Source organism: Barbus barbus (assembly GCF_936440315.1).
Source record: "Barbus barbus genome assembly, chromosome: 30".
In the NCBI taxonomy this organism is placed as follows: Eukaryota; Metazoa; Chordata; class Actinopteri; order Cypriniformes; family Cyprinidae; genus Barbus; species Barbus barbus.
This window is the reverse complement of record NC_136758.1, coordinates 2,522,444-2,541,767: the sequence shown is the minus strand read 5'-3', so window position 1 is coordinate 2,541,767 and position 19,324 is coordinate 2,522,444. Positions and strand designations below refer to the sequence as shown.

General features: G+C 36.3%; 1 protein-coding gene across 4 annotated transcripts in view; it reads right to left on the bottom strand.

Moving 5' to 3' along the window:
• Positions 1–19,324, bottom strand: part of LOC306850672 (fermitin family homolog 2-like) — a 64,009-nt gene that overhangs the window by 29,707 nt on the left and 14,978 nt on the right. For all 4 annotated transcript variants that reach the window (XM_079386453.1, XM_079386451.1, XM_079386450.1 and 1 more), the window contains exons 3-4: positions 12,796–13,029; positions 1,084–1,212 (exon numbers count right to left, since the gene is read on the bottom strand). In XM_079386453.1, the coding sequence (XP_079242579.1) occupies positions 1,084–1,212; positions 12,796–13,029 (363 nt within the window). The remainder of the gene's footprint in view (positions 1–1,083; positions 1,213–12,795; positions 13,030–19,324) is intronic.

The window sequence follows — 19,324 nt, the reverse complement described above, 5'->3', positions numbered from 1 at the left end:
TTTCCTGAAAATCTGTTATCTACTTTTTTCTGATTTCTGATTTAATACATAATGGTGATAATCAAATTAAGGAATAAAACCTGACAAAAGGGGCACTTTTATTGTAAGAATTATATTTTATGAATTCAATTAATTAGACATGCTTTTAAAACATAATTAAAGCAATTAAAACAGAGAAAAAAATTGAATTCATAGGGCCCTAAAAATTTGCTTTTGTTACAATGTTAATAAATTGCTGTTAAATTGTATAAGCTTCAAGATTCCAGTTAATTAGACAAGCTTTTTAATGACTAAAATTGAATTAAATATTAAAACAGATTTCAGAAAAGGAGGAATTTGAGGGGGAAAATAAAACTGATTTAATAGATCTCTTTTATAATTTATTCAGTTTATGCAGCTGACTTGTGGCCTCACCTTTTGAGGCAGAATAACGGTCCAACGATCTACAATAAAACAGAGCAAGCTTTTGAGATAACCAAATATTTAATTACTATAATTCTATTTTATTAGGAGAAATTACATCAAAAGTGAAAAAGCTGGTAAACAAAAACAAAACACCTGATCACCAACCGGACAGACGCCCATTTTATTTAGCTCAACTTCAACAGAACTGCATGCACAGTCACAGGCCGTGAAGAATACATCATATCCTGCTTTCAAAAACTAGTCAGATGAATATCTCAGTAGACTGGATGTGAGATGAACACTGGATTCAAAACACCTTCCTACCTCTGTATCCTGTCTGCAGAGGCAGCATTTTTCAGCTTTCAGAGACAGAAACTTAGTTTAGCTCTCTCCAAACGAGCTGATGATCTGAATCTGGTCTGTTAAATAAGGGAGACGCAGAAGATGTGCAGCGCGGCTGAACCTCAAGACTAGGACTGAAAACCAATGACTTATTGTGTTCCAAGATGGTCATAATGTTGACTCATGTAGGCAGTTCACTAGTTATTGGAAAAAAAAAAAAACCCTACCATTTCCTAAAATGGAATTTTATGGAATTTCTTATTTTGAGAAGTTAAGGACAGAGAGATCAGTGCACTGACATTCTCAGAGGAATGGTAACGGCGATCTGAGACATACCTGATCCAGGAGTGAGCAGTGGTCCTTCCAGCTCCAGCGCCTCCTCCTCCGCCTCCTCCAGCTTTTTCTTCTTCTTCTTGGGGTCGCGGGGCTTGCGCAGTAAGGAGAGCTCCTCAGGATGCCGGATGTCTGTGGAAGAGGGACTCTTTTCTAATTAAAAAGCCAGATCATCACCCTCAAGACACAAGATGTCTCAGACTCCGAAGGTCATTTCAACAGAAAAAGACATGCAGTAGACTTAGAAACAGACATATGCAAGCGTCAATAAATCTAGATGAAAACAAGCACATTACAAGTCATACATATCTAATGTACATTTTTAAAACAAGTTGTCTTAATGTGATTTATCCTCTATCTTGAATGTTTGAATCTATAGATGTAGCCATGATGTAATGCTTACAGGGCTGAACACGTGGTTCATTCTTTATACTCCCATCATATCAGGGAGTCTGAGGTTTTTCTCGTGCTTCGCTGCTAGAGGACATGTTCCACATAGAATTGTATTAATTATTCACATAATATTAATTACAAAATTATACAAATGTTCTGCATGTGCAAGCACTACTGAAATTCTTAAACTCAACTATTACAAGTCTACCCAACAAATAATGTGTTTTATTTTTACTTAATATTTTAATGTTTAAATTAAATTTAAGTAATCAAAAAGCATGTCTAATTAAAGTCGTGAAGTTCATGCAATTTTATTTTATTTTCTAATGTTTGGAAAAAATAGGGCCCTATGAATTATGCTTTATTTTTTCCAAAATTTTTATAAAAACATTTTCCCCAAATGCTGTGTTCCTGTTTACATTTTTCAGGATTCCATTAAATTATCATTATTATTAGAGTGCTTTACAGTGCAAATCTCTTACAATTTAATGAAATTAAAAATTTAACTTTCTTTTATTTGTAGACAAAGTTCTGTACAACAGGTCTTCCGTTGTACAAAAAAAAAAAAAAAAAAAAAAGGAAGAAAAATTTCAAAAGTTTTAAATTTTTTTATTACTATTATTATTATTATTATTATTATTATTATTACTACTATAGACATGGAGAACAAGCAGACTTCATTTTTCAATAGCAGTCCTTTTGCAGTTTAATATTCATAGGCACTAGTCCACATCATGATAAGATTAAGTTAAAAGCCCTTTGGTTTATTTATTCATAAGTTGCTGAATTCCATGGCATTGCATGCTGTACTGTAAATTCCATTGTTGTGACTGGATTTCGTCAGCATTTTCCACAGAGGGAAATCTGAGGGCCCTTAAACAGTGTCTAAAGATGTCTAAAGCAGACCTGCGATCTAAAGAAGCCTTGAGAGGACGACTCCAATAAGTACATGATGAAATTCTAATAGAGATTTTGCATCCAGAGTAAAATATATTCAAAAAAACCATTGCCAGTAATTGGCAGTGACAGTTTCAGCATTAAATGACTTTTTATTGAAATTCTTGCAGTTTAATTCTCCCCTACTTTAGTCTACTTTATGGCAGGACGACACGCACTCCCTGGATTTTCCACAGTGCTGGAGGAAACGAGTGTGACGGAGTGCAAGTGTGTTGGGGAGGGGCTTCACGGCTTGGCAGGAATGGCTTGTTTAGTTGTGTTACTAAAGCAAAAGCATTCCAGAGGTTTTAAGAACTACCAGATGGCAGTTCTCTCTCTCTCCGAGTCTGCCCTTTTACAGCCATATGCGAGCGAACTGCAGCAGGTCACTGGAGTGCTGGGAGTGAGCGAGCGCCTCCTCTGAAATTCCAATCAACAAACAGAAGATCCTTCAGCAAACGCTCCCAAATCAAACAGCCGTAACTCACAAGAAACTCTGTGACTGAGAAACCACACATTTCTCATTTTATTTAGTCTCTGATGAGCAGTTCTTGTGTTAGGTGAAGCGCTCTGCAGAAATGCAGTCCGCTCGCTCTAGAAGGCAAATAATACACACACTAGGGCTGCACGATTAATCGGAAAGAAAAAAAAAATCACGATCTCGATTCATACATAAATGCGATCTCATTTCTAAATGACGGCGATTCACTTCCGTGTATTTCCCTGCATTCAGATCATGCTGCATTCAGGCGTTATTGGTCACTCACACAATAACAAAACACTATTAATTCACCAAGCAATCATAAATCTCGATCACTTTTCTCCTCTCCCTCATTGGCCACGGTCCGCTGTCACTCACGTGACGTGTAACAAGGCGGCAGAACTAAACGGAGTCAATAGGAGCGTTCACAGAATGATCACCGGATGACATCAAAGTACCACGAGAGGATAAGAGAGCAGTCGATCCTATGCATTCAAATCGCTCTTGCGGTACTTTGATGTCATACGGTGATCATTCTGCGCAGCGCTGCTTCAACGGGGCGTCAGCATCACCGCTTGACGGAGGGCGTGTCTGAAGCTTGGTGCTGACCAGAGCCGCTGAGAAACAGAGTTGCGACACGCTTTGATCTCGCCGCCGCGCCGTCACGTGCTTCATGGAGCTCTCAATGGTTCCTAACAGCTCCGCGCTGTCCATAGGTTTGAATGGGATTAATCGGGTCAGACAACAACAAAGTAACAACGTTTGTCTGTGGAGTTTAATGGAAATAATATTAATGGGTTTTTCTTGTTTAACTATGGAGGAGTAAAAACAGTACAATGCAACACACAGGATAAGATTCTTTGTATGCAAAGCATAAATAGTGTAAACTGCTTAATAAAGATTGGAGACTTGAGGCATGACTTTGTGTTACTCTTATTCCTGTGGATGTGCAGACTAATGATGAAATAAATTATGCTTATTTAAAGAGTATAAGAAATCTAATTAGTATGTAAAATGTGTTATATTAATATATATTTCTTCATCTATGGTCATCTATTATTCACATTTTAATACAGTTATGATAACTAGTTTAGTTATTGTAGCTAATGTATCTATAATAATATAATTATATGATGAATGATTTTCACATAATTGTGAAGTAAATATTCCAGCCTACAAGACTGATTACACAAAAGTCTTATTCAGGACTATTTTGTGTGGCTTTTATAGCCTTATTTCAGCTACATTTTTTCCCCCAAAACTTACTAACCACGCATAATATTTTTTTTCTAAAATATGCAAACATGTACATCCATCTTGGTCACATATTATTGTAGCACAGTTTGTGTTGAATACAAAAAAAAAAACATGTTGGTCAATAGTATGTTATAAGTAGCTGAAATAAGCACAAATATCAGGGCATGTCAAAACATCTCAAGGGCCCCAAAATCACCTCGGACCCCAGAGGGTTAATTACTATTCAAGAATAGGTCAGCTAAGGCGTTAAAATATTTTAAAAAGCAGTTATTTCATCAACTTACCAGTGAAAATGCTCCAAAGATACTGAAATGAATGGGGTTAATTCAACTTCCTTCAGGGAGAGAAAGATTACAGAAAGATGGAAAACAACTAGCATCAACTAGCATCTGGTTATGATCGCTATTAAGGTGTTTCTCACGTTATCTAACTGCAAATATAGCATATACTGCCTATTATCTAAAAATAAACATTAACTATAACGCGTTTCATAAAATACAACTACTGGTCAGATTTCCGAGAGATAAACTAATGCGTTAAAATGGCAAAAAATGCTGTAATTTCCTCAACTTTCTGACGACTGTGCTTGAGAAGCACTGAAATGAATGGGCTTCAATGCTGAAACTATCGGTTGTTTGGAAATATCGGCTGCTGCATGACACGCTTTACTTCCGCATTCCTAAGAGTGTCAGTAATGTATAATAATAAGATTAAACACTCAATTGTCAGTTAAAGGCATTTCATTATTGAATTCAGTGATGTCATTGTCTAGCTCAGTTTAGTTTAAATAGTATCTGCTAAATCAAATTGACGATAATCACTAAAAGGTGACATAGTTTAGAATATAAACCATGTAGGGGGGTTTGGGGGGCAAATATTTTTGAACATACAAGTTAAAAATGTTGAGAAAAATGCAATACTTTTAATTATGAAACCAAACCACCAAAGAAACTCCCAATTTCTCTGGCAGCTGAGACACAGAGAGAGAGAGAGAGAGAGAGAGAGAGAGAGAGAGAGAGAGACAGCATCCCTGCACTTCATCCCTTCCTCACACTACTCCGCATGCTCTACAAGACATACAGCTATTGGGGACCCAAAAGCATCTGGACACTAAATAATACCTGAATGCCATTGCAGGGGTAGACAATAAGGGAAATTTGCCACTGGCCCTCTGGGCCAGTGTCTTTTGAAGTTCACTGGCCCAGGTCAACGCGTCGGGTATTGATCCCAATAATCACGAAAAAGAACAGTTTGCTTTAACAACATGAATAACATTTTTTTTTTTTAAGGTAGGTTTAGTGCAAAGTGCAGCAAAACTGTGCAAAAACATGAAACAAGTGCAAATAAATTGCATAGGATTCATTCTCCGTAGTCACACAGCAATTCATTATATTATGTTCATACCATAGGTTTCATACACGTTAACGTTTCTCTAACTTACTTGTCTGCATATGTGGGCATTGATCTGCAGAGCTCACAGTAAACCTCTTTTTTTTCTTGATCGTAGCCCAGCTAGGGGTGGGCGATATGGGAAAAATATCATATCACGATTTGTTTTTTTTTAAATATCACGATTCACGGTTTTATCACAATTCTTTGTCATGTTGGTTTTACAAGTTGTCTGAGCATTACAGCCAAACTAGAAAGACAAAGCCTTTCAAGGTAACAAAAAACAAAAAAAAGACATGACATATTTAGGCCAAAGTGGGCGAAGATAAAAATCTTTGTCATCATTCTATCTTTCTTATTTTTTAATAAGAACAAAGATACAAATTACAAATACACATAATGTACAAATAAAACAAACAGTGCTTTATTTTCAGGTACAATAGGTGTATTTAGCAGAGCATTCAATGAAATTGAATGAACAAATATAAAAATAAAACACTAGATAGACTGATTCCTAAAGCAACTGTATTAAAGTTTTTCTGTCAAGAATAGTGAGTGATTTTTCTCTTTGCGTTTTGTTGTTTTGTTAACGTTAAATGAATAGTTCCCCCACAAATTAATATTCTGTCATCTGTCTGTCAATTCTGTCATAATGTTTTATTTTTATATCATCATTTACTCAAGTTGTTTTAAACCTGAATGAGTTTCTTTCTTCTGCTGAACATAAATGCTATTTTGAAGAAGGTGGAAACCAAACAGTTGCTGGTCCTCAGTGACTTCCACAGGATTGTTCTTTCCTATCAAAGTCAATGTGGACCAGCAACTGTTTGGTTACCCTCATTCTTCAAAATATCTTCTTTTGGGTTCAGCACAAGAAATTAATAGAGGTTTGGGACAACATGTGAGTGAGTAAATAATGACAGAAATTAAATTTTAGGGTGAACTATCCCTTTAATGACAGTCGACAGCATGTTTAGTGTCCTGTCCCTTTAAGAGCTGCACGCATCTAATATACAGGCACGCATCCGTTTCTCTCTTAACTATTTACTTTCATTTTAGAGATAACCAACTGAGTCTGTATGTAAACCTTGTGTGTTTTGACAGTATTAGCGCAAAAGATAAGTTAGTTGAGTAATGAGGAGCTGTTAGACAGGCTTTTTAGTGCGCGTGCTTCAGGTGTATGTGCTCAGAACAAGCGCAGACCAGCGCGCGAATTAAACATTTAACCAGCAAGGCTTGTGTGCAAATGTACTTTTGCGATCGCGAATAAGTGCAGTGTCCTGTCTGAGTAACTCTACTGCTGTATGTCCTGTTGTACAGTATATAGAGACGGAGGCACCAGAACTGTATTTGACAGAATGTGTGCTGCAGCACGATACTACGATATTTCTTCAAAAGCAGATGGTGGAGACATTTTTATCGTCCACGATCAAAAATCGTCATATCACACACCCCTAAGCCCAGCCAATTCCAGCGGTCTCGCCACTGGGGCTGAAACTTTCTCTGCCTTTTCTTTTCGTACTCCCTTTCGCTTTCCCTCAATTCCTCTGGTGATTTTCTCTTCCTTGCCTTCTCTTTTTTTACCCGGCGTTTGGCCGGGTGATGTGGGTTTCAGAAACATGTAGCCTAGCTTAATAGTAGCTATAGGTAGGTGCTGAGCAGCAGTGTGCAGTTTGCGCGCGTGACCGCGGGAGCGAGCAAGGCGGTGCAGACGGAGCATAAGGCTGTCGGGATCACGTAACGTGTTAGCGGTGGTTACCGAGACGATTAAACAGAAATCAAAACACAGAACCACAGGTAATTAATGTGAAATTAGACTTTTTTTAATCGAGGCATTATTTTTACTGGCCCCACCGGGCTAGTGGTTGGAGCGATCTGGTGGCCCTGACGGTTTTAAAAGTACGTCCGGGCCACCGGGCCAATTATATTGTCGACCCCAGCATTGCATTAGAAAAAAAAAATCTAACTCAAGTGTCATTTACAAACAAATGATGCTGGGGCTTTTCTCAGAACTAACTGTGTCTCAATACTTTCCAAAAAAACAGACAAAAACTTTAAAGTCTTACCTTAAAACAAATGAAATCTCTCAAATCCGCTGTGACCTACAACAGGTCATGCCGTCAATCTATTTGTACTGACTACTAAAATAATAATTAAATCAAACCGTTAAGGACCTGAAATTGTTAAGAGGAATAAAAACTGGAATCAAACCCTCTCTCAAATCAATCATTTTTCTTAGGTTTGAAATGACACAAATATAGTTGTTAGTAGGGGTGTGCGATATTGAAAAAAATTCTCTCTCAATATTTTTTGGGATTTTTCCGATAATGATTAGACAATATTTTGCCGAGTGCGTTATTTTGCTGATATCTGACTACCGTAGACAGCTGCAGTTTTTGATATTCTTCATATTCTGTGTGGTCAGTAAAAATGTATCTTTTCATATAAGTTTAAATTGATTTTCACCTTTTATGGCCAATTTTACCCTTAATAAAACCATTTTTTTTTCTAAAAAGTATGCATCTTTTGAGTCAAATTGTTACATTTAATCAGTCAATTGGAATAATAAGACATTTAGACTGTTACCAAACAAAATGAAACCAGTATCAACAAAATTAATCTTTGCAGAAGTTGCATCTGAAGTGGCATTTAGATGCATTTACACACTGTTTAGGACATGGAGTGATTTAACCTGCAGTTACAAATGCATAATGTTTTGATATTTTAAATATAAAACATTAAATACTGATATTTGAAATTATTTTAAAATTAACAGATACTTTGAATGTGAAATTAAAAATCGCCAGTAGGTGGCAACATGCCACTGTTAACAAGTGAGTCATTGCGACTGAACCGAATCATTTAAACAGTCGATTCATTCAGGAACGAAACACCGACATGTTGCTCAGAGACGCAAAAAACAGTGCTGTAGCTGTTTGGAATTATTTTTTGTTGGCGAAATGGAGCAAAAACAGAATTAATGAAAGTGAATTAATTCTAATATAATTGTATTAGACTGAATCATGCAGTGAAAGAACACACTCTAAATGCGCACGCACTCTAGTCTAGACTTCACGTAACGAATGCATGCAATCTGTAGGAGTGTTTTATTTGGTTTTTGCAAAATACTCGATAATGTCAAATTGCACATCGTTAAAAAAACTAATTATGATATTATCGCAGATGATACATATTGCAAACCCCTAGTTGTTAGATGTTTTGCTTTGGAAATGTTCTAGTGATGTTGTAGTTATGATTAATGTTTATTTTGGTATTTTACAACAATAAATCCTATTGACCTATTGAAGTATTCACATAAATAATAAATGTAAATACCAACATTTTATGCTATATTTGTGTGTGTGAGTTAGAGAGAGAGAGAGAGAGAGAGAGAGAGAGAGAGAGAGAGAGAGAGAGAGAGAGAGAGAGAGAGAGAGTTGGGATCAGTTCAAATCGATTTGAGAGAGGAGGTCATGTGACTTCTTTCCTGGTCGAAAGACTTTTTCTGCAAATATTGACAGCAAAATGATTCAACCTGTAAGTGCTCATAAGGCCTTGTTTTCTAAATATGGACACAAAAGTTACCATTAGCCAGTTAAACTGATAAGAACTGTTTACGAAACAGGATTTGGAGCAGTTCAAGGGCATGCTGGGTCTTATCTATGCTACCAAATACAGATCAGTGTGTTTAACAAATAATAAAGACCAGTCAAAAGACCAGAAAACAAGAAATGTGAGTCAAGCACACCTTTAACCAATTCAGTTATTAGATACCAGTGCTATGGCATTATCACAGTACACTCAAGCCTCAAACAACAGCAGTACCACAGGATTTTCCAGAAGCTAGAACAATGATGCACAGTAGTTAATATCATCAGCATCATCATGTGTTATTTGAGCCAAATTCTGTGTTAGGTCCATTTACAGCAACAGAATGAAACGGACAACTTGTGAGTGTCTTATGAAGAGAAGCGCATAGATTGAGACGCTGAGAACAAAAGACAAAAACGACATCTGTCTGATGCACGTTAAAAAGCAAACTACACAAGCAGCTCCTATGATGTGAGGGGTCTGGGTTCATTTAGAGCGCTCACAGTAGTTATTAAAGACAAATTCAAATTGAACATTCAAATTACATTTTAAGATGGTGCAATTTTTCTGTTAGTTTGTTGTGAATATGAGGAGTATAGGTTTAACTGAAATGCTGCAATGCTGTGTGAATGTGAATGAATTAAAATACATTCAGAAGAACTACATTCAGGCATGTGATCAGCTAGAGACAAAAAAAGAAGGAAAATCTGACCACATTTTAGCACATTAAAAGATATATCTTATATTGTAAACATACATATTGTCCTGTAAAAAATAAAAAGCAGCATTTAATAATCATGATAACACTATAATATAATATAATAAAGTAATATAATGTATTATAGTAAAGTATATAGAATTGTTATTATTATTAAAGTACCTGCCAAAAGTTTGGAAACATTACAATTAATGATTTTGAAATAACTATCTTCTGCTCGTCAGGGCTGAATTTATTTGATCAAAATAAAGTAAAAAAATAAAAATAAAAATAAATATTGTGAAATATTATTACAAATAAAAATAAAATTTTAATATATTATAAAATGTAATGTTATTCCTGTGATGCAAAGCAGATTTTTCTTCATCATTACTCCAGTTTTAAGTGTCACATGATCTATTAGAAATCATTACAATTTATTTGACTCAAGAAACATTTCTGATTATTATCAATGTTGAAAAGAATTTTGCTGCTTCGTATTTTGTGTAGAAATGATACACTTTATTTTTCAGGATTTTTTGATAAATATAAAGTTTAAACTGCATTTATTTGCATTTATCCAAATATTTATTAAATAGAAATCATTTTAAATGTCTTCACTCACTTTTTATCACTTTCATGCATGATGAATAAAATTATTAATTTCTCTCTCTTTTTTTTTAATCTTATACAAATGTTTGAGTGGTATCATTGTTTCCAAAAAAATATTGTGCAGCAAAACTGTGGTCAACATTGATAATAATCAGAAATGTTTGTTGAGCAGTAAATCAGTATATTATTATGATTTCTGAAGATCATGTGACACTGAAACTTCTCTTTATAAACAACAACAGATTTATAAACGTTTCTAAATGACGAATGTTGCGTTCCCAAATGCAAATTAAAGCGGCTCAAACCAAGCGAATCGAAAGTAAAAACAGTACTGTACAACCTACACCCAAAAATAAAAAATAAAAAAAACCTGATCTACAATGGGTCTACATATGGGTCATCCCTCAGAGGTCGGAAAATACAGAAATCACATCCCTGTACATAATTTTTATAATAATATTCATAATAAGTATAACAATACTACTAGGGATACTTTAGCTGCTAAAGAGTTATTGTCAAAACCCTGTGTGTTAACATTGTTCCTGTGAAGTGATTTGATGAGTGCAGTTTTTTTCCCCCGATGCTTTGACACATATCTCTTCTACTCGTCAGTGCTGTTTATAATTCAGAGGCTTTTTTTCTTACAGATTAATCGGGCTGGGTATCGAGTTCGGCACCGACCGAATTGCCTCGATACCACCGAGTATCGAAAAACGTCTTGTCGTTCGGTACCAAATTTCGATACCTAAGGGGTTAATCTCATTGACATCAGTGAGCCACTAATCCTGCAGCACTAGGTGTGTTTGACTAGAAGTGAGGCAGTGCTGATTGATCAGTGTTTGACCTCCGCGAGAGCGATTATAAAGAGTACGGAGCAGTCTGCTCTCTATATCGCGCAGTTTCACTTACTTGACACAGACTGAAGCGCGCGTGACATTTCAGCGTCTGCCGTCTCACTAAATGAGGACATAAATACATGAACAACAGCTCCAGAACTGCTCTGAGAGTCACTTCATGAGCATTTTACCGTTTGATTTGAGTAAAACTAGCGTCATATCATATACACACAGAACTGTAAAGGTATTCCCGGAAACCCGTCAAAATAAAAGTTCAGTTTAACTCGGAAGACACTGCGGCAGAAATATATTAATATTGTTCAGCAGAGTGTACATACTGCTACTACTAGGCTACTATTAAAATTATTAAAACTCTTATTTTAAGTAATGCTCACACAACATTTCTTCCATGTTTTAATTTTAATAGTAAAATTGTTTGCCAAAATAAAGTTTGATTTTAAAAAGAGAAATTAAATTAATGTTTTATGCCTTCATTTGAAAACCAGATACAGAACAATTTCTGAGGAAAAAGAAAACATTTCAACATTTCAAAACAAGTAGTTTTTATGCATTCAAATAATTAGACATACTACAAGACAGAATTTAATAATAAAACATATGGTGAAAGAAAATAAAACACCCGCTTATGAAAGTGGATAAAGATTTTAAATTCCTTGAAGTCTTTAACAACCTAGAATAAATGAATAGAAATGATGATTCTGTCTGAGCCATGCGTTTTAAAACGAGCACGCACTAGTGTAAACTGAAAACTTTGTTGACATGTATACAGACTCAAAGGAACAAAATATAGTCATATCATGTCAACAAAGTTTTTTGAGATAATGAAATCTTGTTAAAACTGTTTTCATAAAATTGGTATCGAAAAAAGTATCGTTCAGAAACCGGTATGGAAAAATTTTGAACGATACCCAGCCCTACAGATTAATCAAGTTAAATTTATTCATTTATTTTAGGAAAATTATTTTCAAAATAATTTAAATAAATGTGTGAAAAATTTACTAATTGCAGCACTGTTGTTTTATTATCCTTAAACTGATTGATATCATATATATTGGCATCAGTGTCCAAGATATCCACATCAGCCATTACAAACCCATATCAGATGACCTCTACTGACAACACAGCATACTTTAGATGTTTATTGCTATACGTATAATGTACTGTTTCACATGCTATTTTTAAAACAGTGGGTAGTTTTCACTGTTAGCAGTACGCTAACATTAGCTGGGGTGTTACAAAGCTAAAGGCTATTGGCTTTTTAAAACGCAAGTGCCCATGGATTGGTCTACAGGAAATACATCAGCACATGAAAACAATTGTGTTTGTCAGTGCATTTGATGGGGCCTTTAAGCTGTCGCTGTATTCTGATTTAGCACCATCTCTCAAAATAACACAATTATCCTGACTTACTGTTCTTCACGACCAGCTGGGATATTGAGTTAGGCTAATGGAGTTATGAAAAAGCTGAGTAATATTTTAGAGAAGGCAGCAGCAGCACTCACTGAAGGTTTTGCAGATGTCAGACACGGCCTTGAAGACGCGGTCAGAGAAGTTGACCTTCACCCTCATGTGCTTCATGTTGGGCAGCTGCAGGCGCAACAGCTTGTGCTGCGGCGAGAAGAGCAGCCTGGCGTCGGCCTGAATGCCGTATTTATCAAGCGTCCAGTGCGTCTTTAGCAGCCAGGTCTTCTTCTTCTCCCACCACAGCGCGTGATCTGACCAGTCCTTCTTCAAATCTGCATAAAGACACATTTGACAAGGTTAGGAATTACATCGACAAACACTGGCACAGGGTAGGATGAAAAGCAGCCGAGCTAAAACTGGCCTCTGCACACAAGGCAATACGATGGAGTTGAAAACGAGGTCAGCTGAAGGAAAACACAGTTAAGTGTCAGATGTGTTTGTGAAAGTGAACTTGCCAAACTGGAGGGCTGCGTTCTGGTCTGGATGAAAGCAAGAGGCCAAGCATTCATGGGGAGGCTCGAGCACAGGGGCCGAGAATACAAGAGTTGGAGGTGAAATGCTGAGAAGTGTTTGTATGTGTGAGTACAGAGATCAGGGTCAAGCCTTGCTCTTTGTTCCACATTCACACCGTAACCTGAGTCTGATACTGCTTTTCCTCTAACAGCTGCACACAAACAACATAGGAAGTGGACTGCAGAAGAGGAATCCAATTCATAATAATCAGGAGACATATTACATGCACCCCCTACACAGGGCTCTGCACTTGTTTGTTTTGGAGCCAGTGTCAATACTACGGGGTAAAATTCCTGCAACATTAAGGGTATAAAATGTGAACTATAATAATAGAATAACACACATTATCATTATTACAATTAAACAGAAATATACTACTATTATACTATAACTGCATTGTAAAAGAAAAATGAAAAAAGTATTTCATGCTTGCTTTAGTCACAAAAATCATAATTTTTTCAACTGAAAGAGTTACACCCTCAAACTTTTAATTTGTTGGAAAATTTCAGGAAAGCTCAATGTTTCTAACAGTGTTACTATAGTTCACTAAAACTATTAAAGAAATATCTATATAAAAAAAAAAAAAAACCTTACATTTGAATTTCAAATTTATTTTTCCATTTAGTAACCCAGGAAAGACTTCTCTCTCTTTTTTTGGCTGTTGTTACTGTTGTTGTTTACTTCTATCCACGAAAGTAACTAAACTGAAATAAAAATTAATAAAGCTATATAGACAAACATGCAAAAAAACAAAACCTAATAAAAATGAAAAAACAACAAAATGACTAATAATTTACAGAAAAGTACTAGAAAATTCATACTAAACCGTAAACCTGTATATTAGTATAATTGAGATGCTTTTATAGTTTTTATTAATAGTTTTATTTATATTTTGATTTCAGTTAAAGCTGCTTTGACCCAATACTCACTAGAGATGATCCGATACCGATTCCGATACCTAGGCTCAGGGTATTGGCCGATACCGAGTACTGATCCGATACCTGGGTGTGTATCTGCTTATACAGCTGTATGTACTACTAGCCCTGTATGAATTGATTATTTAAAGCTGCAGTCCGTAACTTTTTTTTGGTTAAAAATTATCCGAAATCAATATTTGAGTAATAACCAGCCAGTGTTCAAAATGATCACCTTACTTTAGCCCGATTCACAACGGTTAGCTTATAATAATGTTTTCTAATTTGAGTGGTACGGCTAGGTTTTCACGGGAGATTCGAGCATGGCACTGCGCCATTACGTCACGTCTGTAAACATAAAAAGGTGCTTTTTTTGAGTGACACTATGAAGCTCTCAGTCAGTTTGTTCGGCGAGTGAAAGTATATCTGTGCTAAACTTATACATAGCCTTCAACTCTCACACACTGGTGAGTAAAATCTGAGCATTTATTAGCCAGTGGCTAATATTAGACATCAGGGTAGTCGCATATGCAAGTGATTTACTGGCAATGTGCTAGCACGTTTGCATTTCTTCTTTGCTGCTCTAAATAGTGGTTGCTTATGGCAACACAGCACAACTTCCTATGTTTGCATTCTGAGCAGTGAAGAAGAATTGATTTCCGATTTGCAGCGTTAAGCAAAGCTAGCGTGCATAACTATAGGTCTTGTTTAAGAAAATGGTATCGGATCGGTACATGGGTTAAAGTACTCACCGATACCAGAATTTTTTGGTGGAATTTCTGATACTATAGTCGGAACAAACCTAATACTCACATAAACCTGAAGTGAATTTTAACTTCACTATATAAATCTGTGGGAAATGCATGAAAGCATGCAGTGTTGCGAAAAATGTGGGAAATTATGAGAAAAATAAAATCAGCATAATTAGTGCACACTGCTCCCAAATCCATGTTAAACAGTACATGTAGAGAGTACATGGAGATGGACCGCGAGCCGCTCTGAGCCACTGCAAAGACTGGATCATGAGCTGCTTGCGTAGCAAACACAGCAAAATGGACTATATACTTATATAATTACAGCACACACTGTGGTGTGTGTCAGAGAGAAGAGACCGTACGAGAGTAGATGGTATATCAATACTGTGGAAAATTAGTATTGAAACTGGTTCAAATATTTCAGTACCATTATGTATCGAAAAATGGCAACCCACCATGAGCATACAAAGGTGACATGAGAAGTGACTGAGGAGTGTGTTGCTCTCAGATTGTTTGGCAGCTGGCTTCACTTTTTCATTGAGCTTGCGGTGCAAATAATTACCCAATCAAACTATCCTGGGGCTTGAATGTATGTGGGCTGGACCAGTGGCGTCTTTCCATCACTGATGTCAGGACACAGGTATGCATGCGAGCAGACAAAGGAACCGTTTCCTTTTCCTCAGCAGACCACTATCCAGTTTCTCCACATTATTTGTGTGTGTGTGTGTGTGAAAAAGGATCGCCTCCATCTCCTTTCCTAACCAAATTCTAAATGAAAGAATCTGGTTGAACTCCTAGTATGGTTTTACATGATTGTTGTTTTCTATGGATCCGGGACTTTCGTCTTTTGTGGGATTTTAATTTTTTGGTTGAAACACTAGGAAACATTTTTCCCTCCAAGTAGGGCAGGTATGAAACTGGGGCTATATAATATTCTGTAACCAGAATGAAACCGGTAGCACCACTGATGAACAGCACCTAAATTTAGATTGGATTTTTTGCTAGATGACACAGAAAAGTTTGAAAGAACTATGGGCTTAAGAAAAAAAAAAAAAAAAAAACTAAAAAAGACATTGTAATATAGATTGTAATCTTTATTTTATCAGGACAAAACAATGAATGTGACTTGATTTCTCAAAACATCTCTCCAATCTTCTTTCTGACTCTTTCCACTTCTGTCATAGTTGTGAACATGTATCTACTGACAAAAAAGCACTGACTCAGTTTTTCTCCTCCACACCCAACAAAAAGACACACTGGTCGCATTTCAATGACTGCATCTCGTTCACTAGCCAACTGTGACGTCCATCTCCATAACAACATAACACAGAATAAAAGACAACACAACAAGTTCAGTTCTCAGTGACCGTCTACTAGGGGTGTGCGATATGACGATTTTTGATCGTGGACGATAAAAATGTCTCCACGATCTGCTTTTTAAGAAATATCGTAGTATCGCGCTACCGCGCACATTGTCAAATACAGTTCGGGCGCCTCCGTCTCTATACTGTACAACACGACATACAGCAGTAGAGTTACTCAGACAGGACACTGCACTTATTCGCGATCGCAAAAGTACATTATTTGCACACAAGCCTTGCTGGTAAATGTTTAATTCGCGCGCTGGTCTGACGTGCGCTTGTTCTGAGCGGATACACCTGAAGCACGCGTGCTAAAAAGCCTGTCTAATGGCGCCTGATTACTCAACTAAGTTATATTTTGCGCTAATACTGTCAAAACACACAAGGTTTACATACAGACTGAGTTGGTTATCTCTAAAATGAAAGTAAATAGTTAAGAGAGAAACGGATGCGTGCCTGTACTGTATATTAGATGCGTGCAGCTCTTAAAGGGACAGGACACTAAACGTGCTGCCGACTGTCATTAAAGGGATAGTTCACCCTAAAATTTAATTTCTGTCATTATTTACTCAGTGGAAAACCAAACAGTTGCTGGTCCACATTGACTTTGATAGCAGGAAAGAAAAATCCTATGGAAGTCACTGTGGACCAGCAACTGTTTGGTTTTCCACCTTCTTCAAAATAGCATTTATAAATGTTCAGCACAAGAAAGAAACTCATTCCGGTTTAAAACAACTTTTGAGTAAATGATGATATAAAAATACAACATTATGACAGAATTGACAGACAGATGACAGAATATTAATTTGTGGGGGAACTATTCATTTAACGTTAACAAAACAACAAAACGCAAAAGAGAAAAATCACTCACTATTCTTGACTGAAAAACTTTAATACAGTTGCTTTAGGAATCAGTCTATGTAGTGTTTTATTTTTATACTTGTTCATTAAATTTCATTGAATGCTCTGCTAAATACACCTATTGTACCTGGAAATAAAGCACTGTTTGTTTTATTTGTATATTATGTGTATTTGTAATGTGTATCTTTGTTCTTATTTTTTAATAAGAAAAATAAAATAATGACAAAGATTTATCTTCGCCCACTTTGGCCTAAATATCTGCCATGCATCTTTGTCTTTCTAGTTTGGCTGTAATGCTCAGACAACTTGTAAAACCAAAATAGTAAAACTAACAAAGAATCGTGATAAAAATCGTGAATCGTGATATTTCTATAAAAAATCGTGATATGATATTTTTCCCATATCGCCCACCCCTACCGTCTACAATCATCTCTGAAGAACAAGGAAAATATTTACAAGCCAACAGACTTCCCAAAATTGCCAACTAATAAGCACTGTCCTCTATGCTCCTATTACGTCTTATAGATGAATTCTGAGGATTTATTGTAGATCCACAGAGTAAGGTGCATGCTAAACTGTAGTGCAGAAAACACCAGCATGCACTTCAAAGATTAAATAAACTTGCACTTCCTCACCAGATGAAACGGACTAAACTGCCCATCAAAGAAAAATAAAAGTCCAACGCTTCACTGAATTCAGATCATCTTGAATACAAACTCGCATAGGTTTTAACAAATAGAAAAAAACGTGACGTAATTTGGTGTGAAAGATGACACATACTGTATGTTCAATGAGGTTAGGAAAGAATGGGTCTTTGTAAAGGTAAGTGTCCTAGAAATCAATTTAAGGTGGCAAATGTCAGATAGAATAGAACACTGATGAGAAAATTGCTTAAGAAATAATCACATTTACACCACAAAAAAAGCCTTAAATGTTGAGCCCTGCATACATATGTTAGTCTAGAGCACCAGCTTACACAATAAACCACAATAACAGGTAAAAGTCAAATTAAAAAATTTACAAGATCTTTTTAAAGACCTGCATAAATAAAATGAATACTCTATGACATACAAAACAAACCCTTGCACCCAAAAAAAAAAAATTATAAAAAAAAAAGGATTCTTTTACTTTATTAAAAAGGCTGTGGCACACATTCACCTGCAAACAAGGGTAACTGAAAGTGTAAAATACTCATGTTTTATTCTATATATATATATATATCTCATTATAATAACAATACATATGAATTAGGGGTCCATATCCTGATACAATTATAATTTAAAGAAAGGCAACAAAAAAAGATTGCACTGATACCAGTAAAATCTATGTATTAAATGTGTTAAATACTGTTCTTATTCCTTCTTTCCTGTGATGAGAAGGGAATAAAGGCAGATACACGAGAGCTGATAAAATGTAAAAACTGTAGCGTCTGCTAAAATGCATTAAAAAAAAAGATACAGATGAATCTCTTTATGGGTGGAGCAGTCAGCTGGTGATTTTGTTAAACACTTGACAGCAGCGTGTGGACTCGCCCCGAACAGCATCCGGCCATGCATGTGCCAAACATCCCAGATGAAATAATGCCAGTCCATTTTTGGGACTAGTATGATCTCATCTTTGATCCACATGAGTCATTAAAACACCGTGCCGTGGAATAAACACGCTCACAGATTCAACACACGCACACACACACAGTGAGTGTCTTTTTCCAGAGGATCCCCAGTGAATTCCCTCCTCAGCTGGACTGTCATTGGTTGTCTTGCCCCCGTCCTGCCCTGCCATCAAATGGAGTGCTGGAAGAACGGCCATTCACTGACCATCCATCAAACAGCCTAAACAGAGGGCTGTAATTTAATTAGCTGCCAGCCAATTGCATTTCTTGGCTACAAATACAGCCTGCCAGCAGATGACGTAATGCTGGAACAAAACGAATCCATGCTAAGTAATAGGACGCATTTAACTGTACTGCAGAGAGACGCATGAACACACAGACGTGTGTGAAAACGCCCTGCAAATCACAAAAGCACTTCCTGTGCTGCGGTCCCAATCAAAAACAGTGTTACGCTGCTGTAAGAATGCAGCTTCCTTTTTTTCCATTAATGACAATAAACTACATTTGTGAATGGCAATTCAATATACAATGAATATACAATGAATGTTCTC